We start from the raw sequence: 27,353 nt of genomic DNA on the forward strand, positions 1-27,353 counted from the left end.
TCTATTTACTTAAAGATGAATTAAATAATCATTGCAAAACTAAGTTGCATGGTTTGTTTATATCCTAATACCAGATTAGATTGACGCAACCCGACACTAGCTAGCTAACTAAATTAGCAAACAGAACAATTACTTGATTTCCCCCCACTGTAACAGTAATATGTTAGCCATTAATTAATACACAATATGGGGTTCAGTAGTTGTTTAGCTAGCTAGCTAGCTAACTAAATTAGCAAAAAGAACAATTACTTGATTTCCCCCCCACTGTAACACAGTAATATGTTAGCCATTAATACACAATATGGGGTTCAGTAGTTGTTTAGCTAGCTAGCTAACTAAGTTAGCAAACAGAACAATTACTTGGTTTCCCCCCAGTGTAACACCACCTATATTTATCTGTTTATTTATCTACCTACTATTCGTACTACAACTATTTGCACATTTCTAAAACACTGATAATATAACACTTGAAATGTATTTTAGATGTTTCAGTTTGTTGTTTTGTCTTCTCAATTTTGTTTCCATGCTAATAAAGCCCATTTGAAATCAATTCCCCTTTATGTATCGTTTCATATAATGTTATAATATTATGATTGAAATAAAATAAAAACCATCGTTAAAAGTGATTCATTTTTTGCATCAAAATTAAATAAACATTTTACTTAACTGCGTTACCCACTCCAGTCAGCAGATGGCGGTGTGGGAATTTAAGGTAATGCTGTTGGTGTGACGTATAATGTAGTGGACGGAACTCTTCTTTCAACAGTAGCAACAGTTATTCAGCCACCTCGGTAGCTTGCTAGACAAAATAGCCGAACCAATAAAGCTCTTTAGACGCTTTAGTGTATATTAGCCACTGTGTTTTAAACCCACGTCTGTCGTCTAGTTAGTTATCCGATTTAATGTAATATTTACGGTGTTGTTGTTATTAGTCAACTAGCGGGCTGGTTAAGTTAGCATTAGCATTAGCCTAGCTAGCTAACATCCCCGACCATGAGCTCACCAAGCCACTCTCCTGTTAAAGACGACGAGGAGGAGGAGGAGGTCTGCTTGACGGAGGAAGAGGGTCTGTGGCTGAACGTTGTCGTGAAAGAGGAGAAGGAAGAGGAGGATGTTACAGTAAAACAAGAAGTAGAGGTTGAGGCTGTTACAGTGAAAGAAGAAGAGAAAGACGTTTCAGTGAAAGAAGAGGAGGAAGATGTTACAGTAAAAGAAGAGGAGGAAGGAGAGATAACTGTCATATTGGAAGAAGAGGAGGAGGAGGATGTTGGAGAACTAATTAACACCAGTAAGTAACGTCTTAATAACAGAAGCACACACTATAAATGCCTCATGCTCCTGGTTCCTACTACAATACCCCGTTCAAAGGCACTTAAATATTTTGTCTTGTCCATTCCACCATCTGAATGGCACACATACACAATCCATGACTCAAGGCTTTAACAAAAAAATCATTTTTTAACCTGTCTTCTCCTCTTTTTAATCTGTACTGATTTTTGAAGTGGATTTAACACTGGCCTCCCTGTGGCTCACTTGGTAGAGCATGGTGTTTGCAACGCCAGGGTTGTGGGTTCGATTCCCACGGGGGGCCAGTATGGGAAGAAAAAAATTATGAAATGTATGCATTCACTACTGTAAGTCGCTCTGGATAATGTAAATGTAACAAGTGACATCAATGAGGGTCAGTCTGTCATGGTGAGGGTCAGTCTGTCATGGTAAGAGACGGTCTGTCATGGTGAAGGTCAGTCTGTCATGGTGAGGGTCGGTCTGTCATGGTGAGGGTCGGTCTGTCATGGTGAGGGTCAGTCTGTCATGGTGAGGGTCGGTCTGTCATGATGAGGGTCAGTCTGTCATGGTGAGGGTCAGTCTGTCATGGTGAAGGTCAGTCTGTCATGGTGAGGGTCGGTCTGTCATGGTGAGGGTCGGTCTGTCATGATGAGGGTCAGTCTGTCATGATGAGGGTCAGTCTGTCATGGTGAGGGTCAGTCTGTCATGGTGAAGGTCGGTCTGTCATGGTGAGGGTCGGTCTGTCATGATGAGGGTCGGTCTGTCATGGTGAGGGACAGTCTGTGAGGGTCGGTCTGTCATGATGAGGGTCAGTCTGTCATGGTGAGGGTCGGTCTGTCATGGTGAGGGTCAGTCTGTCATGATGAGGGTCAGTCTGTCATGGTGAGAGATAGCGTTTCTATAAGAATCAATCGCTATATATAGGATTTCCTGTGGTGGACGTCTTGTTACAGCTGTTTAATAAGTCATTAATAATAATCAGCCATTTTGTCATTTCATTATTTAGCCAGGTAGGCTAGTTGAGAACAAGTTCTCATTTATAACTGCGACCTGGCCAAGATAAAGCAAAGCAGTTCGACAACATACAACAACACATGGAGTAAAACAAACATACAGTAAAATACAGTAGAAAAATAAGTCTATATACAATGTGAGCAAATGAGGTGAGATAAGGGAGGTAAAGGCAATAAATAGGCCATGGTGGTGAAGTCAATACAATATAGCAAGTAAAACACTGGAATGGTAGATTTGACAGTAGATGAGTGTGCAAAGTAGAAATACTGGGGTGCAAAGGAGCAAAAATAAATAAATAAATACAGTAGGGGAAGAGGTAGTTGTTTGGGCTATTTACAGATGGGCAATGTAGAGGTGCAGTGATCTGTGAGCTGCTCTGACAGCTGGTGCTTAAAGCTAATGAGGTGAGATAAGGGAGGTAAGGCAATAAATTGGCCATGGTGGCGAAGTAATTACAATATAGCAATTAAACACTGGAATGGTAGATGTGCAGAAGATGAATGTGCAAGTAGAGATACTGGGGTGCAAAGAAGCAGGATAAATAAATACAGTATGGGGATGAGGTAGGTAGATAGATGGGCTGTTTACAGATGGGCTATGTACAGGCGCAGTGATCTGTGAGCTGCTCTGACAGCTGGTGCTTAAAGCTAATGAGGGAGATATGAGTCTCCAGCTTCACTGATTTTTTTTTGTTGTTGCAGTTTGTTCCAGTCATTGGCAGCAGAGAACTGGGAAGGAGAGGCGGCCGAAGGAGGAATTGGCTTTTTTGGGGGGTGACCAGTGAGATATACCTGCTGGAGCGCGGGCTGCGGATGATATAAAGTAAGATGACATGCTCTATAACGTAGGTACATGACATAATGATGAAGATGACGTGCTCTATAACGTAGGTACATGACGTAATGACGAAGATGACGTGCTCTATAACGTAGGTACATGACATAATGACGAAGATGACGTGCTCTATAACGTAGGTACATTACATAATGACGAAGATGACGTGCTCTATAACGTAGGTACATGACGTAATGACGAAGATGACGTGCTCTATAACGTAGGTACATGACATAATGACGAAGATGACGTGCTCTATAACGTAGGTACATGACGTAATGACGAAGATGACGTGCTCTATAACGTAGGTACATGACATAATGACGAAGATGACGTGCTCTATAACGTAGGTACATTACATAATGACGAAGATGACGTGCTCTATAACGTAGGTACATGACGTAATGACGAAGATGACGTGCTCTATAACGTAGGTACATGACATAATGACGAAGATGACGTGCTCTATAACGTAGGTACATGACGTAATGACGAAGATGACGTGCTCTATAACGTAGGTACATGACATAATGACGAAGATGACGTGCTCTATAACGTAGGTACATGACATAATGACGAAGATGACGTGCTCTATAACGTAGGTACATGACGTAATGACGCCAACTAATTGTTTTTTTTTCCGGCGCTACACGTGCAACACAGCATTCCTAACCTAGCCCACAATGTCTGCTGTGTGGATCTAGCAGTCATTTGAAAGACTAAGAACATTTTCAGCGAGAGACAACTCAAAGGCGAAATACATTTAACGCCAAGATAATGGAATTCATTGCCCTTGACAATCAACCGTTCTCTGTTGTGGGTGATGTTGTCTTTCGACCGACTGGTCGAGCAACGGTACAACACTACCAAGTAGGAGATATTTTACAGATGTTGTCCCGGTACACACTACCAAGTAGGAGATATTTTACAGATGTGAGCATCGGTACACACTACCAAGTAGGAGATATTTTACAGATGTGAGCATCGGTACACACTACCAAGTGCGCTATTTTTCAAATGTTGCCCTACCAGAGTTACAAAGTAATAGCGTCATTGCTATTAGTTTCACGACATACTATGGAACAGCGTTTGGGTCTTTGCATGTCAAAAAAAGATACACGTCAAATTGCACTATTTGACAATAACACTATTTAACGTGTTAAATAAGCTTTTAATTTAACACGTCAAATAACACAGTTCTATTATAGAATGTTGTGTGTTCTGAATTTGCCCGTTCAAGCCAAGCGCCACCATTACTACTAATCATTAGCACTGTCAAAGCTGTACAAAACAAATGTCTGCAAACATGCAAATACCGGCCACGAACGATGTGTTTACAATACCGCGTTGGTAACAAAGCATTATTTGTTCGACCGCAACTTCTGGGGTAGCTAGCTAGCTTTAGCTTGGTACCTAGCTAGCACCAATACAACCAGTCTGAAAACAATGACCAGTAGAAACTGCAGTCATTTTTCATTATTCTTAGCAATGATTTAGGAATCCTTGTAACTATTAGCTAAGTAGCCACTTGTTGTTCACCTATTGAAATTGAACTTCAGTTCATGAAAATAAATAGTTAGCCAGCTACTTAACCCTGTTGCCCTAAAGCTAAAGTTATAAGCAGCCGGGCTAGCTTCATCTGACTAGTGGACTAGTCACAATCGTGGACTTTGCGGTTTGCCTTCAAAATAAAAGTACCTTTTTGAAAGTTTTGAAGAAGTTTACAATTGGTGGATTCATGCCATATTTAGACTAGAGCAGTGGTTCCCAAACGTGTTAGTGGCTCAGTTGATAGACCATGGTGTTTGCAACGCCAGCATGGTGTGTGCAACGCCAGGGTTGTGGGTTCGATTCCCACAGGGGGACAGTACAAAAAAAATATATATATAATAAAAATGCATGAAATGAAATGTATGTATTCACTACTGTAAGTCGCTCTGGATAAGAGCGTCTGCTAAATGACTTAAATGTAAAATGTGTTCTAGTCCTGTACCCCTTCAAACATTCAACCTCCAGCTGTACCCCCTCTAGCACCAGGGTCAGCGCACTCTCAAATGTTGTTTTTTATGCAATCATTGTAAGCAGGACTCTACACACTCTGACAGGACTCTACACACACTGCCAGGACTCTACACACACTGTCAGGACTCTACACACACTGTCAGGACACTACGCACTCTGACAGGACTCTACGCACTCTGACAGGGCTCTACGCACTCTGACAGGACTCTACACACTCTGACAGGACTCTACACACTCTGACAGGACTCTCCACCGACGGACCTCCCCTGACAGGACTCTACGCACTCTGACAGGGCTCTACGCACTCTGACAGGGCTCTACGCACTCTGACAGGACTCTACACACTCTGACAGGACTCTACACACTCTGACAGGACTCTACACACTCTGACAGGACTCTACACACTCTGACAGGGCTCTACGCACTCTGACAGGACTCTACGCACTCTGACAGGACTCTACGCTCTGACAGGACTCTGCACACACTGACAGGACTCTACGCACTCTGACAGGGCTCTACGCACTCTGACAGGGCTCTACGCACTCTGACAGGACTCTACACACTCTGACAGGACTCTACACACTCTGACAGGACTCTACACACTCTGACAGGACTCTACACACTCTGACAGGACTCTACACACTCTGACAGGGCTCTACGCACTCTGACAGGGCTCTACGCACTCTGACAGGACTCTACGCTCTGACAGGACTCTGCACACACTGACAGGACACTGACAGGACTCTACACACTGAAAGGACTCTACACACACTGACGGGACTCTACACACTCTGACAGGACTCTACGCACTCTGACAGGACTCTACACTCTGACAGGACTCTGTCCCCTACCCCTATACATATCTACCTCCATCACTCCAGTATCCCTGTCTCCTTCCCCCTATACATATCTACCTCCATCACTCCAGTATCCCTGTCCCCTTCCCCCTATACATATCTACCTCCATCACTCCAGTATCCCTGTCCCCTTCCCCCTATACATATCTACCTCCATCACTCCAGTATCCCTGTCTCCTTCCCCCTATACATATCTACCTCCATCACTCCAGTATCCCTGTCACCTATACATATCTAACTCCATCACTCCACTATCCCTGTCCCCTTCCCCCTATACATATCTACCTCCATCACTCCAGTTTCCCTGTCCCCTATACATATCTACCTCCATCACTCCAGTATCCCTGTCCCCTTCCCCCTATACATATCTACCTCCATCACTCCAGTATCCCTGTCCCCTTCCCCCTATACATATCTACCTCCATCACTCCAGTATCCCTGTCCCCTTCCCCCTATACATATCTACCTCCATCACTCCAGTATCCCTGTCCCCTTCCCCCTATACATATCTACCTCCATCACTCCAGTATCCCTGTCCCCTTCCCCCTATACATATCTACCTCCATCACTCCAGTATCCCTGTCTCCTTCCCCCTATACATATCTACCTCCATCACTCCAGTATCCCTGTCACCTATACATATCTAACTCCATCACTCCACTATCCCTGTCCCCTTCCCCCTATAAATATCTACCTCCATCACTCCAGTATCCTTGTCTCCTTCCCCCTATACATATCTACCTCCATCACTCCAGTTTCCCTGTCCCCTATACATATCTACCTCCATCACTCCAGTTTCCCTGTCCCCTATACATATCTACCTCCATCACTCCAGAATCCCTGTCCCCTTCCCCCTATACATATCTACCTCCATCACTCCAGTATCCCTGTCTCCTTCCCCCTATACATATCTACCTCCATCACTCCAGTATCCCTGTCCCCTTCCCCCTATACATATCTACCTCCATCACTCCAGTATCCCTGTCCCCTTCCCCCTATACATATCTACCTCCATCACTCCAGTATCCCTGTCCCCTATACATATCTACCTCCATCACTCCAGTATCCCTGTCCCCTTCCCCCTATGCATATCTACCTCCATCACTCCAGTATCCCTGTCCCCTTCCCCCTATACATATCTACCTCCATCACTCCAGTATCCCTGTCACCTTACCCCTATACATATCTACCTCCATCACTCCAGTATCCCTGTCCCCTTCCCCCTATACATATCTACCTCCATCACTCCAGTATCCCTGTCCCCTTCCCCCTATACATATCTACCTCCATCACTCCAGTATCCCTGTCCCCTTCCCCCTATACATATCTACCTCCATCACTCCAGTATCCCTGTCTCCTTGCCCCTATACATATATACCTCCATCACTCCAGTATCCCTGTCCCCTTCCCCCTATACATATCTACCTCCATCACTCCAGTATCCCTGTCCCCTTCCCCCTATACATATCTACCTCCATCACTCCAGTATCCCTGTCTCCTTCCCCCTATACATATATACCTCCATCACTCCAGTATCCCTGTCCCCTTCCCCCTATACATATCTACCTCCATCACTCCAGTATCCCTGTCCCCTTCCCCTATACATATCTACCTCCATCACTCCAGTATCCCTGTCCCCTATACATATCTACCTCCATCACTCCAGTAACCCTGTCTCCTTCCCCCTATACATATCTACCTCCATCACTCCAGTATCCCTGTCTCCTTCCCCCTATACATATCTACCTCCATCACTCCAGTAACCCTGTCCCCTTCCCCCTATACATATCTACCTCCATCACTCCAGTATCCCTGTCTCCTTCCCCCTATACATATATACCTCCATCACTCCAGTATCCCTGTCCCCTTCCCCCTATACATATCTACCTCCATCACTCCAGTATCCCTGTCTCCTTCCCCCTATACATATATACCTCCATCACTCCAGTATCCCTGTCTCCTTCCCCCTATACATATCTACCTCCATCACTCCAGTATCCCTGTCCCCTTCCCCCTATACATATCTACCTCCATCACTCCAGTATCCCTGTCCCCTTCCCCCTATACATATCTACCTCCATCACTCCAGTATCCCTGGCCCCTTCCCCCTATACATACCTACCTCCATCACTCCAGTATCCCTGTCCCCTTCCCCCTATACATATCTACCTCCATCACTCCAGTATCCCTGTCCCCTTCCCCCTATACATATCTACCTCCATCACTCCAGTATCCCTGTCCCCTATACATATCTACCTCCATCACTCCAGTATCCCTGTCCCCTTCCCCCTATACATATCTACCTCCATCACTCCAGTATCCCTGTCTCCTTCCCCTATACATATCTACCTCCATCACTCCAGTATCCCTGTCCCCTTCCCCCTATACATATCTACCTCCATCACTCCAGTATCCCTGTCCCCTTCCCCTATACATATCTACCTCCATCACTCCAGTATCCCTGTCCCCTTCCCCCTATACATATCTACCTCCATCACTCCAGTATCCCTGTCCCCTTCCCCCTATACATATCTACCTCCATCACTCCAGTATCCCTGTCCCCTTCCCCCTATACATATCTACCTCCATCACTCCAGTATCCCTGTCCCCTTCCCCCTATACATATCTACCTCCATCACTCCAGTATCCCTCTCCCCTTCCCCCTATACATATCTACCTCCATCACTCCAGTATCCCTGTCTCCTTACCCCTATACATATCTACCTCCATCACTCCAGTATCCCTGTCCCCTTCCCCCTATACATATCTACCTCCATCACTCCAGTATCCCTGGCCCCTTCCCCCTATACATATCTACATCCATCACTCCAGTATCCCTGTCTCCTTCCCCCTATACATATCTACCTCCATCACTCCAGTATCCCTGTCCCCTATACATATCTACCTCCATCACTCCAGTATCCCTGTCCCCTATACATATCTACCTCCATCACTCCAGTATCCCTGTCTCCTTCCCCTATACATATCTACCACCATCACTCCAGTATCCCTGTCCCCTATACATATCTACCTCCATCACTCCAGTATCCCTGTCTCCTTCCCCCTATACATATCTACCTCCATCACTCCAGTATCCCTGTCCCCTTCCCCCTATACATATCTACCTCCATCACTCCAGTATCCCTGTCTCCTTCCCCCTATACTTATCTACCTCCATCACTCCAGTATCCCTGTCCCCTTCCCCCTATACATATCTACCTCCATCACTCCAGTATCCCTCTCCCCTTCCCCCTATACATATCTACCTCCATCACTCCAGTATCCCTGTCCCCTTCCCCCTATACATATCTACCTCCATCACTCCAGTATCCCTGTCCCCTTCCCCCTATACATATCTACCTCCATCACTCCAGTATCCCTGTCTCCTTCCCCCTATACATATCTACCTCCATCACTCCAGTATCCCTGTCCCCTTCCCCCTATACATATCTACCTCCATCACTCCAGTATCCCTGTCTCCTTACCCCTATACATATCTACCTCCATCACTCCAGTATCCCTGTCCCCTTCCCCCTATACATATCTACCTCCATCACTCCAGTATCCCTGTCCCCTTCCCCCTATACATATCTACCTCCATCACTCCAGTATCCCTGTCCCCTTCCCCCTATACATATCTACCTCCATCACTCCAGTATCCCTGTCCCCTTCCCCCTATACATATCTACCTCCATCACTCCAGTATCCCTGTCCCCTTCCCCCTATACATATCTACCTCCATCATTCCAGTATCCCTGTCCCCTATACATATCTACCTCCATCACTCCAGTATCCCTGTCCCCTATACATATCTACCTCCATCACTCCAGTATCCCTGTCCCCTTCCCCCTATACATATCTACCTCCATCACTCCAGTATCCCTGTCCCCTTCCCCCTATACATATCTACCTCCATCACTCCAGTATCCCTGTCCCCTTCCCCCTATACATATCTACCTCCATCACTCCAGTATCCCTGTCTTCTTCCCCTATACATATCTACCTCCATCACTCCAGTATCCCTGTCTCCTTCCCCCTATACATATCTACCTCCTTCACTCCAGTAACCGTCTCCTTCCCCCTATACATATCTACCTCCATCACTCCAGTATCCCTGTCCCCTTCCCCCTATACATATCTACCTCCATCACTCCAGTATCCCTGTCTCCTTCCCCCTATACATATCTACCTCCATCACTCCAGTATCCCTGTCCCCTTCCCCCTATACATATCTACCTCCATCACGCCAGTATCCCTGTCTCCTTCCCCCTATACATATCTACCTCCATCACTCCAGTATCCCTGTCCCCTTCCCCCTATACATATCTACCTCCATCACTCCAGTATCCCTGTCTCCTTCCCCCTATACATATCTACCTCCATCACTCCAGTATCCCTGTCCCCTTCCCCCTATACATATCTACCTCCATTACTCCAGTATCCCTGTCTCCATCCCCCTATACATATCTACCTCCATCACTCCAGTATCCCTGTCCCCTTCCCCCTATACATATCTACCTCCATCACTCCAGTATCCCTGTCTCCTTCCCCCTATACATATCTACCTCCATCACTCCAGTTTCCCTGTCCCCTATACATATCTACCTCCATCACTCCAGTTTCCCTGTCCCCTATACATATCTACCTCCATCACTCCAGTATCCCTGTCCCCTTCCCCCTACACATATCTACCTACATCACTCCAGTATCCCTGTCTCCTTCCCCCTATACATATCTACCTCCATCACTCCAGTAACCCTGTCCCCTTCCCCCTATACATATCTACCTCCATCACTCCAGTAACCCTGTCCCCTTCCCCCTATACATATCTACCTCCATCACTCCAGTATCCCTGTCTCCTTCCCCCTATACATATCTACCTCCATCACTCCAGTATCCCTGTCTCCTATACATATCTACCTCCATCACTCCAGTATCCTTGTCCCCTTCCCCCTATACATATCTACCTCCATCACTCCAGTATCCCTGTCTCCTATACATATCTACCTCCATCACTCCAGTATCCCTGTCCCCTTCCCCCTATACATATCTACCTCCATCACTCCAGTATCCCTGTCCCCTTCCCCCTATACATATCTCCATCACTCCAGTATCCCTGGCCCCTTCCCCCTATACATATCTACCTCCATCACTCCAGTATCCCTGTCCCCTTCCCCCTATGCATATCTACCTCCATCACTCCAGTATCCCTGTCTCCTATACATATCTACCTCCATCACTCCAGTATCCCTGTCCCCTATACATATCTACCTCCATCACTCCAGTATCCCTGTCTCCTATACATATCTACCTCCATCACTCCAGTATCCTTGTCCCCTTCCCCCTATACATATCTACCTCCATCACTCCAGTATCCCTGTCTCCTATACATATCTACCTCCATCACTCCAGTATCCCTGTCCCCTTCCCCCTATACATATCTACCTCCATCACTCCAGTATCCCTGTCCCCTTCCCCCTATACATATCTCCATCACTCCAGTATCCCTGGCCCCTTCCCCCTATACATATCTACCTCCATCACTCCAGTATCCCTGTCCCCTTCCCCCTATGCATATCTACCTCCATCACTCCAGTATCCCTGTCTCCTATACATATCTACCTCCATCACTCCAGTATCCCTGTCCCCTATACATATCTACCTCCATCACTCCAGTATCCCTGTCTCCTATACATATCTACCTCCATCACTCCAGTATCCCTGTCCCCTTCCCCCTATACATATCTACCTCCATCACTCCAGTATCCCTGTCCCCTTCCCCCTATACATATCTACCTCCATCACTCCAGTATCCCTGTCCCCTTCCCCCTATACATATCTACCTCCATCACTCCAGTATCCCTGTCTCCTTCCCCCTATACATATCTACCTCCATCACTCCAGTATCTCTGGCCCCTTCCCCCTATACATATCTACCTCCATCACTCCAGTATCCCTGTCCCCTTCCCCCTATACATATCTACCTCCATCACTTCAGTATCCCTGTCTCCTTCCCCCTATACATATCTACCTCCATCACTCCAGTATCCCTGTCTCCTTCCCCCTATACATATCTACCTCCATCACTCCAGTATCCCTGTACATAGTCACCTTCCCCCTATACATATCTACCTCCATCACTTCAGTATCCCTGTCTCCTTCCCCCTATACATATCTACCTCCATCACTCCAGTATCCCTGTCCCCTTCCCCCTATACATATCTACCTCCATCACTCCAGTAACCCTGTCCCCTTCCCCCTATACATATCTACCTCCATCACTCCAGTATCCCTGTCTCCTTCCCCCTATACATATCTACCTCCATCACTCCAGTATCCCTGTCCCCTTCCCCCTATACATATCTACCTCCATCACTCCAGTATCCCTGTCCCCTTCCCCCTATACATATCTACCTCCATCACTCCAGTATCCCTGTCCCCTATACATATCTACCTCCATCACTCCAGTAACCCTATCCCCTTCCCCCTATACATATCTACCTCCATCACTCCAGTATCCCTGTCTCCTTCCCCCTATACATATCTACCTCCATCACTCCAGTATCCCTGTCCCCTTCCCCCTATACATATCTACCTCCATCACTCCAGTATCCCTGTCTCCTTCCCCCTATACATATCTACCTCCATCACTCCAGTATCCCTGTCTCCTTCCCCCTATACATATCTACCTCCATCACTCCAGTTTCCCTGTCCCCTATACATATCTACCTCCATCACTCCAGTTTCCCTGTCCCCTTCCCCCTATACATATCTACCTCCATCACTCCAGTATCCCTGTCCCCTTCCCCCTACACATATCTACCTCCATCACTCCAGTATCCCTGTCTCCTTCCCCCTATACATATCTACCTCCATCACTCCAGTAACCCTGTCCCCTTCCCCCTATACATATCTACCACCATCACTCCAGTATCCCTGTCTCCTTCCCCCTATACATATCTACCTCCATCACTCCAGTATCCCTGTCTCCTATACATATCTACCTCCATCACTCCAGTATCCCTGTCCCCTTCCCCCTATACATATCTACCTCCATCACTCCAGTATCCCTGTCTCCTATACATATCTACCTCCATCACTCCAGTATCCCTGTCCCCTTCCCCCTATACATATCTACCTCCATCACTCCAGTATCCCTGTCCCCTTCCCCCTATACATATCTCCATCACTCCAGTATCCCTGTCCCCTTCCCCCTATACATATCTACCTCCATCACTCCAGTATCCCTGTCCCCTTCCCCCTATGCATATCTACCTCCATCACTCCAGTATCCCTGTCTCCTATACATATCTACCTCCATCACTCCAGTATCCCTGTCCCCTATACATATCTACCTCCATCACTCCAGTATCCCTGTCTCCTATACATATCTACCTCCATCACTCCAGTATCCCTGTCCCCTTCCCCCTATACATATCTACCTCCATCACTCCAGTATCCCTGTCCCCTTCCCCCTATACATATCTACCTCCATCACTCCAGTATCCCTGTCCCCTTCCCCCTATACATATCTACCTCCATCACTCCAGTATCCCTGTCTCCTTCCCCCTATACATATCTACCTCCATCACTCCAGTATCCCTGGCCCCTTCCCCCTATACATATCTACCTCCATCACTCCAGTATCCCTGTCCCCTTCCCCCTATACATATCTACCTCCATCACTTCAGTATCCCTGTCTCCTTCCCCCTATACATATCTACCTCCATCACTCCAGTATCCCTGTCTCCTTCCCCCTATACATATCTACCTCCATCACTCCAGTATCCCTGTCCCCTTCCCCCTATACATATCTACCTCCATCACTACAGTATCCCTGTCCCCTTCCCCCTATACATATCTACCTCCATCACTCCAGTATCCCTGTCTCCTTCCCCCTATACATATCTACCTCCATCACTCCAGTATCCCTGTCCCCTTCCCCCTATACATATCTACCTCCATCACTCCAGTAACCCTGTCCCCTTCCCCCTATACATATCTACCTCCATCACTCCAGTATCCCTGTCCCCTTCCCCCTATACATATCTACCTCCATCACTCCAGTATCCCTGTCCCCTTCCCCCTATACATATCTACCTCCATCACTCCAGTATCCCTGTCCCCTATACATATCTACCTCCATCACTCCAGTAACCCTGTCCCCTTCCCCCTATACATATCTACCTCCATCACTCCAGTATCCCTGTCTCCTTCCCCCTATACATATCTACCTCCATCACTCCAGTATCCCTGTCCCCTTCCCCCTATACATATCTACCTCCATCACTCCAGTATCCCTGTCTCCTTCCCCCTATACATATCTACCTCCATCACTCCAGTATCCCTGTCTCCTTCCCCCTATACATATCTACCTCCATCACTCCAGTATCCCTGTCCCCTTCCCCCTATACATATCTACCTCCATCACTCCAGTATCCCTGTCTCCTTCCCCCTATACATATCTACCTCCATCACTCCAGTATCCCTGTCTCCTTCCCCCTATACATATCTACCTCCATCACTCCAATATCCCTGTCCCCTTCCCCCTATACATATCTACCTCCATCACTCCAGTATCCCTGTCTCCTTCCCCCTATACATATCTACCTCCATCACTCCAGTATCCCTGTCTCCTTCCCCCTATACATATCTACCTCCATCACTCCAATATCCCTGTCCCCTTCCCCCTATACATATCTACCTCCATCACTCCAGTATCCCTGTCTCCTTCCCCCTATACATATCTACCTCCATCACTCCCGTATCCCTGTCTCCTTCCCCCTATACATATCTACCTCCATCACTCCAGTATCCCTGTCCCCTTCCCCCTATACATATCTACCTCCATCACTCCAGTATCCCTGCCTCCTTCCCCCTATACATATCTACCTCCATCACTCCAGTATCCCTGTCCCCTATACATATCTACCTCCATCACTCCAGTAACCCTGTCCCCTTCCCCCTATACATATCTACCTCCATCACTCCAGTATCCCTGTCTCCTTCCCCCTATACATATCTACCTCCATCACTCCAGTATCCCTGTCCCCTATACATATCTACCTCCATCACTCCAGTATCCCTGTCCCCTTCCCCCTATACATATCTACCTCCATCACTCCAGTATCCCTGTCCCCTATACATATCTACCTCCATCACTCCAGTAACCCTGTCCCCTTCCCCCTATACATATCTACCTCCATCACTCCAGTATCCCTGTCTCCTTCCCCCTATACATATCTACCTCCATCACTCCAGTATCCCTGTCCCCTTCCCCCTATACATATCTACCTCCATCACTCCAGTATCCCTGTCTCCTTCCCCCTATACATATCTACCTCCATCACTCCCGTATCCCTGTCTCCTTCCCCCTATACATATCTACCTCCATCACTCCAGTATCCCTGTCTCCTTCCCCCTATACATATCTACCTCCATCACTCCAGTATCCCTGCCTCCTTCCCCCTATACATATCTACCTCCATCACTCCAGTATCCCTGTCTCCTTCCCCCTATACATATCTACCTCCATCACTCCAGTATCCCTGTCCCCTTCCCCCTATACATATCTACCTCCATCACTCCAGTATCCCTGCCTCCTTCCCCCTATACATATCTACCTCCATCACTCCAGTATCCCTGTCTCCTTCCCCCTATACATATCTACCTCCATCACTCCAGTATCCCTGTCCCCTTCCCCATATACATATCTACCTCCATCACTCCAGTATCCCTGTCCCCTATACATATCTACCTCCATCACTCCAGTATCCCTGTCCCCTATACATATCTACCTCCATCACTCCAGTATCCCTGTCTCCTTCCCCCTATACATATCTACCTCCATCACTCCAGTATCCCTGTACCCTTCCCCCTATACATATCTACCTCCATCACTCCAGTATCCCTGTCTCCTTCCCCCTATACATATCTACCTCCATCACTCCAGTATCCCTGTCCCCTTCCCCCTATACATATCTACCTCCATCACTCCAGTATCCCTGTCTCCTTCCCCCTATACATATCTCCATCACTCCAGTATCCCTGTCCCCTTCCCCCTATACATATCTACTGACCTAATGTGTTCTTCTTATATCTGTCTGGTTTTTGTTCTACCTTGTTATTTTCTAGTATTTTATTGATTATTGCATTGTTATTGATTATTACATTGTTGATTATTGCATTGTTATTGATTATTGCATTGTTGTTGATTATTGCATTGTTATTGATTTATTGCATTGTTATTGATTTATTGCATTGTTATTGATTATTGCATTGTTATTGATTATTGCATTGTTATTGATATTGCATTATTGCATTGTTATTGATTATTGCATTGTTGCTGATTATTACATTGTTATTGATTATTAATGAACATCCACAGGTGCATGTTCATTAATCGTTTATGGTTCATTGAACAAGCATGGGAAACAGTGTTTAAACCCTTTACACTGAAGATCTTTGAAGTTTTTTGGATTTTTACGAATTATCTTTGAAAGACAGGGTCCTGAAAAAGGGACGTTTCTTTTTTTTTTTGCTGAGTTTACTATCAAATCAAAGTTTATTTGTCACGTGCGCCGAATACAACAGCTGTAGACCTTACAGTGAAATGCTTTACTACATCCGTAACTAGCGGTTTCCTCATTAGCAAGGAGGAGTTTCTACAACTGAATTGCGGGCACATTGCTTTCGTGCAGCTATTTTAGCAAACACAGACCTTAAGTCGTCTGGCACACTGCTTAGGATTTCAACAACTTTAATAACTTATTTCTTGCCTACAATTTCTAGTTACCACTAACTACAATCATCAACTTTACCACTAAGTGGAATTGTTTTTAAGCAAAATATAGCTATTATTGCTCACTCGACTGTCATATTAAGACAATTGTGAAATAAGTTTGTAAAAGCATTTTAAACATTAATTTCAGATGTTAATTGATGTACAACTTCCTGCTCTGGGCATCAACTTTTACCTCAAATAAACAGTGGATTTCTGCTGTTGTGGGACTTTAACCATCTGTCTGACTTTGTTGTTCACACAGGAGAGAGACATGACTATCGTGGATCCTCTGGAGAGCCTCAACAACAACATGATGCTGACGAGGCAGAGAAGAGTCTCTCCAGAGCAGAAAACCTCAAGAAACCCCAGCAGAGACCCACAGGGAAGAGAACTCACTGCTGCTCTGACTGTGGGAAGAGTTACTCAAGATCAGATTCACTAAAAGTACACCTGAGAATTCACTCGGGAGAGAAACCTTACCACTGCTCTGACTGTGGGAAGAGATTTACCTCTTCGGCAGATCTTAAAAGACATGAGAGAATCCATACAGGAGAAAAACCTTATAGCTGTAATCAATGTGGGAAGAGTTTCACAACATCTAGCCAGCTGACTATACACCAGAGAACACACACAGGAGAGAAACCTTACCACTGCTCTGACTGCGGAAAGAGTTTTCTTAAGTCAGGACATTTAAAATCACACCAAAGAACACACACAGTAGAGAAACCTTACAGCTGTAATCAATGTTTGAAGAGTTTTACTCACTCAAGCTGTCTGATAGTGCACCAGAGAACACACACAGGAGAGAAACCTTATAGCTGTGATCAATGTGGGAAGAGTTTTGTTACTTCTAGCCGTCTGACTATACACCGGAGAACACACACAGGAGAGAAACCTTATAGCTGTGCTCAATGTGGGAAGAGTTTTGTTACATCAAGCAGTCTGATTATACACCAGCGGACACACAGGAGAGAAATCAATGTGGCAAGAGATACTCTGGTAAAAGATCTCTGATTAAACAATCAGAAAATACGGCCTCGCGAGTGGCGCAGTGGTCTAAGGCACTGCATCGTAGTCCTAGCTGTGCCACTAGAGATCTCGGTTCGAGGCTTTGGACTGGTGGAATAGATTCCCAGTGTGGAATGAGGTTCAGTCAGTTAGGGAACCTAATTGTGGAAAGACATTTTCTAGGACACAGGGCTTAAAATAAGACAATATAAATGCTGTTTTCTGACACGTTTTTTGACTGAGAATGTTGCCTGAAAACACCTGAGAGGGGAGCACACAGGAGAAAAGCCTTTCCTATGTTCCACTATGAGAATGTTGTTGATGCCATGTGAAATCATGTTTGTATAAAAATATTACTAAAATAAAATAGGCCTACTTTAGTTGTTTTCCTCTCAAGAAATGATCCATGTCTAAAATCAGATTTATCATTTTAAAATATGTATTTTTATTTTCATTATGGATTTGGATTTGATTGAATACAAGTATGACCCCCCCCCTCAGATGTTAATGATATGATTTGGAAAGTTGTAGATTTTATTAACCTCTATGGGCTAGGTGCATCCCACCTACTCAACAGCCAGTTGAATCCTGTGGCGCGTTATTCAAATCCTTAGATATGCTATTACTTCAATTTTTCAAAAATATGACTATTTTACACCATTTTAAAGATAAGACTCGTTAATCTAACCACACTGTCCGATTTCAAAAAGGCTTTACAACGAAAGCAAAACATTAGATTATGTCAGCAGAGTACCGAGCCAGAAATAATCAGACACCCATTTTTCAAGCTAGCATATAATGTCACATAAACCCAAACCACAGCTAAATGTAGCACTAACCTTTGATGATCTTCATCAGATGACAACCCTAGGACATTATGTTATACAATACATGCATGTTTTGTTCAATCAAGTTCATATTTATATCAAAAACCAGCTTTTCACATTAGCATGTGACTAGCATGTGACTAGCATTCCCACCGAACACTGCCGGTGAATTTACTAAATTACTCACGATAAACGTTCACAAAAAGCATAACAATTATTTTAAGAATTATAGATACAGAACTCCTCTATGCACTCGATATGTCCCATTTTAAAATAGCTTTTCGGTGAAAGCACATTTTGCAATATTCTCAGTAGATAGCCCGGCATCACAGGGCTAGCTATTTAGACACCCAGCAGGTTTAGCACTCATCAAAGTCAGATTTACTATAAGAAAAATGTTCTTACCTTTGTTGTCTTCGTCAGAATGCACTCCCAGGACTTCTACTTCAATAACAAATGTTGGTTTGGTCCAAAATAATCCATCGTTATATCCAAACAGCGGTGTTTTGTTCGTGCGTTCTAGACACTATCCGAAATGGTAAAGAAGGGTCGCGCGCATGGCGCAATTCGTGACAAAAAAATTCTAAATATTCCATTACCGTACTTCGAAGCATGTGTCCACTGTTTAAAATAAATTTTTATGCCATTTTTCTCATAAAAAAGCGATAATATTCCTGACCGGGAATCTGCGTTTAGATAAACAGACAAAGGAAAACAAAGCATTCGGTCGAAGCGGGCACGCGCCTAAGCCCATAGTACTCTGAGTGGCCACTTGCCAAAAGCGATAAAGTGTTTCAGCCAGAGCCTGCCTCGATATCGTTCAACGTTTTCCCGGGCTCTGAGACCCTATGGACGACGTAGGAAGTGTCACGTTATTGCACAGATCCTGAGTCTTCAATAAAAAGAGCCAAGATGAAACACTACTTCTCAGACAGGTCACTTCCTGCTTGAAATCTTCTCAGGTTTTGGCCTGCCATAGGAGTTCTGTTATACTCACAGACACCATTCAAACAGTTTTAGAAACTTTAGGGTGTTTTCTATCCAAAGCCAATAATTATATGCATATTCTAGTTACTGGGCAGGAGTAGTAACCAGATTAAATCGGGTACGTTTTTTATCCAGCCGTGTCAATACTGCCCCCTATCCCCAACAGGTTTTAAATAGATTTTTAAAAAATGTGTATTTCTTGATTCTAACCTTGAGAAAAAGAAAAAAAAGTAGTCAATTTAGTTGTTTTGTTTCATTGAATTAATTTGTGTTGTCTTCAAACTAAAGGTGTATGAAAATGTGATGACCTCTCTGATAACAGTTGTTGACATGAAGAACATTCACTTGCTATTCTCATCAATGTTCCCAGGTGTATTATATATTATATTATTATTATATATTATTATTCATGTCAGAGAAAGAAAACACAGATGCTGATTGTAAAAAAAAAAAAAAAAAAGCATTTGATTTAATGCAACATATTTTTATCAGAATATAAATCAAATGTGGAACGCTAATAGTAGACGTTCATTACAGTGCATTATGGGGTTGCTGGGTTTATTATGGATCCCCGTTAGTTCCTGCCAAGGCAGCAGCTACTCTTCCTGGGGTTGATTATGGATCCCCGTTAGTTCCTGCCAAGGCAGCAGATACTCTTCCTGGGGTTTATTATGGATCCCCGTTAGTTCCTGCCAAGGCAGCAGCTACTCTTCCTGGGGTTTATTATGGATCCCCATTAGTTCCTGCCAAGGCAGCAGCTACTCTTCCTGGGGTTTATTATGGATCCCCGTTAGTTCCTGCCAAGACAGCAGCTACTCTTCCTGGGGTTTATTATGGATCCCCATTAGTTCCTGCCAAGGCAGCAGCTACTCTTCCTGGGGTTTATTATGGACCCCCATTAGTTCCTGCCAAGGCAGCAGCTACTCTTCCTGGGGTTTATTATGGATCCCCATTAGTTCCTGCCAAGGCAGCGGCTACTCTTCCTGGGGTTTATTATGGATCCCCATTAGTTCCTGCCAAGGCAGCGGCTACTCTTCCTGGGGTTTATTATGGATCCCCATTAGTTCCTGCCAAGGCAGCAGCTACTCTTCCTGGGGTTTATTATGGATCCCCATTAGTTCCTGCCAAGGCAGCAGCTACTCTTCCTGGGGTTTATTATGGATCCCATCAGTTCCTATCAAGGCAGCAGCTACTCTTCCTGGGGTTTATTATGGATCCACATTAGTTCCTGCCAAGGCAGCAGCTACTCTTCCTGGGGTTTATAATGGATCCCCATTAGTTCCTGCCAAGGCAGCAGCTACTCTTTCTGGGGTTTATTATGGATCCCCGTTAGTTCCTGCCAAGGCAGCAGCTACTCTTCCTGGGGTTTATTATGGATCCCCATTAGTTCCTGCCAAGGCAGCAGCTACTCTTCCTGGGGTTTATTATGGATCCCCATTAGTTCCTGCCAAGGCAGCGGCTACTCTTCCTGGGGTTTATTATGGATCTCCGTTAGTTCCTGCCAAGGCAGCGGCTACTCTTCCTGGGGTTTATTATGGATCTCCGTTAGTTCCTGCCAAGGCAGCAGCTACTCTTCCTGGGGTTTATTATGGATCCCCATTAGTTCCTGCCAAGGCAGCAGCTACTCTTCCTGGGGTCCAAACATATTAAGGCACTTACATTACATATACAACAATACATCATATAACATTATTACACCACTACATATCTACAATACATAATGTATAATACCACCATACAACAATATTACAATGTAAGTGTCTGTACCTGTGTGTGTGTGTCTCTTCACAGTCCCCACTGTTCCATAAGGTGTATTTGTATCTGTTTTTAAAATCTGATTCTACCTGTATAAATTACCTGATGTGAAAATAGAGTGTAGTCATGGCTCTATGTACATTTGTACTTCCTGTTTCAAGAAGTGATGTCACTGAGTACTGCCCCCAGTGTATATACAGTACATTTGTACCTCCTGTTTCAGGAAGTGATGTCACTGAGTACTGCCCCCAGTGTATATACAGTACATTTGTACCTCCTGTTTCAGGAAGTGATGTCACTGACTACTGCCCCTATATATATAGTACATTTGTACTTCCTGTTTCAGGAAGTGGAAGTGATGTCACTGAGTACTGCCCCCAGTGCATTCGGGAAAGTATTCAGTCCTCTTTGACTTTTTCTACATTTTGTTACGTTACAGCCTTTTTCTAAAATCGTTTCAATAGTTTTTTTTCACTCATCAACCTACACACAATACCCCATAATGACATCACAATACCCCATAATGACATCACAATACCCCATAATGACATCGAAATACCCCATAATTACGTCACAATACCCCATAATGACGTCACAATACCCCATAATGACAAAGCGATAACAGGTTTTTAGAAATGTTTGCAAATGTATTAAAAATATAAAAACCTTATTTACATTAGTATTAGGACCCTTTGCTATAAGACTCGAAATTGAGCTCAGATGTATCCTGTTTCCACTGGTCATCCTTGAGATGTTTCTACAACTTGATTGAAGTCCACCTGTGGAAAATTCAATTGATTAGACATGATTTGGAAAGGCACACACACCTGTCTATACAAGGTCCCACAGTTGACAGTGCATGTCAGAGCAAAAACCAAGCCATGAGATCGAAGGAATTGTCTGTAGAGCTCCAAGACAGGATTGTGTCGAGGCACAGATGGGTACTAAAACATTTCTGCAGCATTGAAGGTCCCCAAGAACACAGTGGCCTCCATCATTCTTGAATGGAACCACCAAGACTCTTCCTTGACCTCGCCGCCCGGCCAAACCCGAGCAATCGTCGGAGAAGGGCCTTGGTCAAGGAGGTGACGGAAACCACTCCTCAGTAAAAGGCACATCACAGCCCGCTTGGAGTTTGCCAAAAGGCACCTGAAGGACTCAGACCATGATAAATAAGATTCTCTGGTCTGATTAAACCAAGATTTAACTCTTTGACCTGAATGCCAAGTGTCACATCTGGAGGAAACCAGGCACCATCCCTACGGTGAAGCATGGTGGTGGAAGCATCACGCTGTGGGGATGTTTTTCAGGGGCAGGGACTGGGAGACTAGTCAGGATCAAGGGAAAGATGAACGGAGCAAAGCACAGAGAGATCCTTGATGAAAACCTGCTCTAGAGTGCTCAGGACCTCAGACTGGGGCGAAGGTTCACCTTCCAACAGGACAACAACCCTAAACACACAGTCAAGACAACACAGGATTGGCTTTGGGACAAGTCTCTGAATGTCCTTGAGTGGCCCAGCCAGAACCCGGACTTGAACTTGATCGAACATCTCTGGAGAGACCTGAAAATAGCTGTGCAGCAACGCTCCCCATCCAACCTGACAGAGCTTGAGAGAATCTGCAGAGAAGAACGGGAGAAACCACCGTAAATACAGGTGTGCCAAGCTTGTAGCGTCATACCCAAGAAGACTCAAAGCCGTAATCGCTGCCAAAAGGTGCTTCAAAAAATTACTGAGTAAAGGGTCTGAATACTTTATGTAAATGTGATATTTCCTTTATTTTATTTTTTTATACATTTGCAACAATTTCTAAAAAACGTTGTTTTGCTTTTTCATGATGGTTTATTGTGATGTCATTATGGGGTATTGTGTGTAGATTGATGATGGGAAAATGTTTAACTCTGGATTAAGTTTTATCACAAGCGCATACAGGTATCTGCCAAAATAAAGGAAACACCAACATAAAAAAGTGTCTTTAAAAAAGGGTATTGGGCTACCACAAGCTGCCAGAACAGCTTCAATGCACTTTCGTATAGATTATGTGGACCTAAATCATGCCAGGAAAATGCAACCCCCAACACCATAACGAATACTTTGTATCCCTCGTTTACTCAAGTGTTTCCTTTATTTTGGTAGTTACCAGTATGGTAGTTAAGGCATACTGGTAGTTACCAGTATGCCTTACAGGTATTGTCACGTCCTGACCAGGTTATTTGTTATTGTAGTTTGGTCAGGACGTGGCAGAGGGTATTTGTTTTATGTGGTTCGGGGTGGTGGTTTGCTTAGAAGGGTATTTGATTTATGTATTCCGGGGGGTTTTGGGCACTGTTCTATGTTAGTGTATTTCTATGTTCTGTCTAGTCTTTTGTATTTCTATGTTTTGTTAATTGGGGTTGGACTCTCAATTGGAGGCAGGTGTTTTCTAGTTGCCTCTGATTGAGAGTCCTATATATACGTATGTCTTTGTTGAGTGCTTTGTGGGAGATTGTTCTGTGTATAGCCTTACCAGCATGTGAATAGTTGTTGTTGTGGTGGTTTCTTTGTGTACGTGTTTATATTGGTTCTCCTTCTTGTCCAATTATAATAATAAAGAAGATGCGTGCACATTTCCCCGCTGCATTTTGGTCTAAATCCGACGACAGCCGTTACAGGTATACTGTAGTTTGAGCAGCAATTTCTTAACCCAGCCCTGTGGACACGTTAAAAGTGTGTTTTGACACGGGGGGATTTATCAAAATGTTTTGTCAAAAAGGAAGCAACGACAGCATAATTTTCAACTTAAGTTATAGGAATATAAATTAAACATTTCCATTACATTAATGTCCAATGGAATTGTACTTAATCAGGTAAAAAAAAAATGCTGAAAAAAAAAAAAAAAAATGCTGATATTGATTTATTTTGATATCAGAAATCATCAAAACGGGGTTTTCCCTGCCTCCTAATAATAATCTATCTCCCCCTTTTACATCAGTAAGGGATAATCAACGAGGGGCTATGCATTCTACGGAAAATAAGGAACAACGTGGAAGCTATATGGAACTGTTTCGAGAAGGTCATACCAAGGATCATTTAGCTTTTTTTGATTCTGTCATTTTAAGACTCCTTGAAGTATCCCCCAAAAATACATTAAAAAAAATATTTGATGGAGAAAAAAAATTGTTGGGGCCTTACTGCTATTAGCCCATAGAAACACATTGAATAACAGATTACTGCTGTTAGCCCATAGAAACACATTGAATAACAGATTACTGCTATTAGCCCATAGAAACACATTGAATAACAGATTACTGCTATTAGCCCATAGAAACACATTGAATAACATATTACTGCTATTAGCCAATAGAAACACATTGAATAACAGATTACTGCTATTAGCCCATAGAAACACATTGAATAACAGATAGTCCTTACTGCTATTAGCCCATAGAAACACATTGAATAACAGATTACTGCTATTAGCCCATAGAAACACATTGAATAACAGATTACTGCTATTAGCCCATAGAAACACATTGAATAACAGATAGTCCTTACTGCTATTAGCCCATATAAACACATTGAATAACAGATTACTGCTATTAGCCCATAGAAACACATTGAATAACAGATTACTGCTATTAGCCCATAGAAACACATTGAATAACAGATAGTCCTTACTGCTATTAGCCCATAGAAACACATTGAATAACAGATTACTGCTATTAGCCCATAGAAACACATTGAATAACAGATTACTGCTATTAGCCCATAGAAACACATTGAATAACAGATTACTGCTATTAGCCCATAGAAACACATTGAATAACAGATAGTCCTTACTGCTATTAGCCCATAGAAACACATTGAATAACAGATTACTGCTATTAGCCAATAGAAACACATTGAATAACAGATTCACTCCATGGAACAACAGATTATCCCCCCCAAAAATATCAAAAGGAAGTTTGTTCTTAATTGAGAGATATAAGAAAGACCAGGGAACGTATATGTATCTATATATTTTTTTTTTTTAACATGTCTTGAACCCCATGTTTTTAGCATTAAATAATCTCCATATAACTTCCCTTCATGTTTTCAAGTGGTACTGAGGGACCTTCAGGCTGGTCTTGTGAGGTCTGTGAGCGTCCTACAGCGAAACAACAGACATGTACATATTCCTGAGAGTATTAGTGTGTGAACCTAAACGGTTCGGACGCTACAGACGGAAGCTGGCAGATCGGCTGTACCGATTTCAGAAGAGTCTCCTGACACTTCGTTTGTCTCATGGTCTGATAAACACTACTCTAGCTCTGTCGCCTTTTGGGACATATGGGAATTTACATTTGACATTTTAATCATTTAGCAGACGCTCTTATCCAGAGCGACTTACAGTAGTGAATGCATACATTTCATTTCATGCATTATTTTATTTTATTTTTGTATTTTTTTTACCGGCCCCCCGTGGGAATCGAACCCACATCCCTGGCGTTGCACACACCATGCTCTACCAACTGCGGAATGAGGTGGATTGAGGCATATCCAATGCAAAAAATAAACCAGTCCTTGTCATTGCCTAAAGAGACTGATCAATGATCAATATGTGCTGGAATTACGACGGAGTTGCTCTTTGGTTGTTGTAAATAAACATTAATATTTTCCATGTCAACATGTGGGGAAACCTAAAAAAAAATATCATTCGAATATATAACAAAGTCAACAAACTATTTATTAAACTGTTTTAACAATGTAAAGTTGTATTGTGAGGAGGATTTAAAAAAATCAAGACTACGACGTTTTGTTGGTTGGAAATGTAGTGTTTAATTTGATAATTTAGGACGTTGAGCTAGCCACTTTAGACAGACCGGTTGCTTAGTGACCGGTTGCTTAGTGACCGGTTGCTTAGTGACCGGTTGCTTAGTAACCGGATACCAACATAATGTTCCGTGGAGACAACGTCATCTGTTCCAATATTTGTATAATCGTTGTGATTGGAGGATAGCTGTAAAGGGGGGTGGGGGGAGGGATTTAATCAGGATCTATTCGAGCTCATTAATAATGATAACAATGTTCATAATTGAAAGATGTTAGAAAGGTCAGTCTCTTTCTCTTTGGTACATAATGTGGAGTACAGGAAGTGGATTAGCTAAAGAGATTGGTTACCCAGGACACATTCAAGGCAGAGAGGTTCATCACAACAAAAGCTCTGTGAATTATAGCCCCCCCTTCATTAACCCTTCTTGAAATATTCCAGAACAGTGTTACTCAAAGCAAAGCAAAGTAAAGCAGTGAATTACATCGACTGAAATAGGTGCCGGTACTCATATATATATATATATATATATATATATATATATATATATATATATATATATATATATATATATATATATATATATGTGTGTGCAGGAGCTCCACAATACTGTTGAGCTGATATTCTATACAAGGAACAGGAGATGTAGCAGTAGAATATTTGAGGTGCCGGGTACTCAGCTCCGGTGAGCTCCTGTCCAAGTCGAGCACTGGGGTAAAAGAGGAGTTATCTGGAGATGAACTCATTTAATTTATGACAGAAAATTGTATTTTAGGGGTTCCCTTCACCATTTCCAATGAGATTGGTTTAGTATAACTTGGGTGCAGTGTTCAGTGCCACTTTGTATGCAGTCTGATGATATACCAGGGCCTGGACATGCAGTTAGGTTTGTACAGTGGAATTATATACCAGGGACTGGGGATGCAGTTAGGTTTGTACAGTGTGATGATATGCCTGGACATGCAGTTAGGTTTGTATACCTCCATCAATCAAATTAAATCTAGAATCGGCTTCCTATATATTTTTTTATTGTTTTTATTTCACCTTTATTTAACCAGGTAAGTTAGTTGAGAACAAGTTCTCATTTACAACTGCAACCTGGCCAAGATAAAGCAAAACAGTTCGACACATACAACAACACAGAGTTACACATGGAGTAAAACAAACATACAGTCAATAATACAGTAGA

The 27,353-nt window shown here is 43.8% G+C and overlaps 2 protein-coding genes across 2 annotated transcripts; both read left to right on the plus strand.

Annotated features, from left to right (window-relative positions):
• Positions 1-756: 756 nt before the first annotated feature.
• LOC123732884 (uncharacterized) lies at positions 757-17,343 on the plus strand. Its single transcript, XM_045712220.2, has 3 exons — positions 757-1,288; positions 3,003-3,123; positions 17,060-17,343. Exons 1-2 carry the CDS (start codon positions 994-996, stop codon positions 3,083-3,085), a joined length of 378 nt encoding a protein of 125 aa, XP_045568176.1. The 5' UTR covers positions 757-993; the 3' UTR covers positions 3,086-3,123; positions 17,060-17,343.
• Positions 3,134-23,984, plus strand: LOC123738909 (uncharacterized). The gene is made up of 2 exons (XM_082969809.1): positions 3,134-3,149; positions 17,060-23,984. Exons 1-2 carry the CDS (start codon positions 3,134-3,136, stop codon positions 17,809-17,811), a joined length of 768 nt encoding a protein of 255 aa, XP_082825935.1. The 3' UTR covers positions 17,812-23,984.
• Positions 23,985-27,353: the final 3,369 nt, after the last annotated feature.

Source organism: Salmo salar, chromosome 02 (genome assembly GCF_965601325.2).
Source record: "Salmo salar chromosome 02, fSalSal1, whole genome shotgun sequence".
Taxonomy (NCBI): Eukaryota; Metazoa; Chordata; class Actinopteri; order Salmoniformes; family Salmonidae; genus Salmo; species Salmo salar.

Excerpts from the sequence above, each read along its gene's own strand:
- LOC123732884 (XM_045712220.2), top strand. The coding sequence starts at position 994 with ATGAGCTCACCAAGCCACTCTCCTGTTAAAGACGACGAGGAGGAGGAG. Across the intron at positions 1,289-3,002 it reads TGGAGAACTAATTAACACCA|TTTGTTCCAGTCATTGGCAG; the intron begins GTAAGTAACGTC and ends TTGTTGTTGCAG.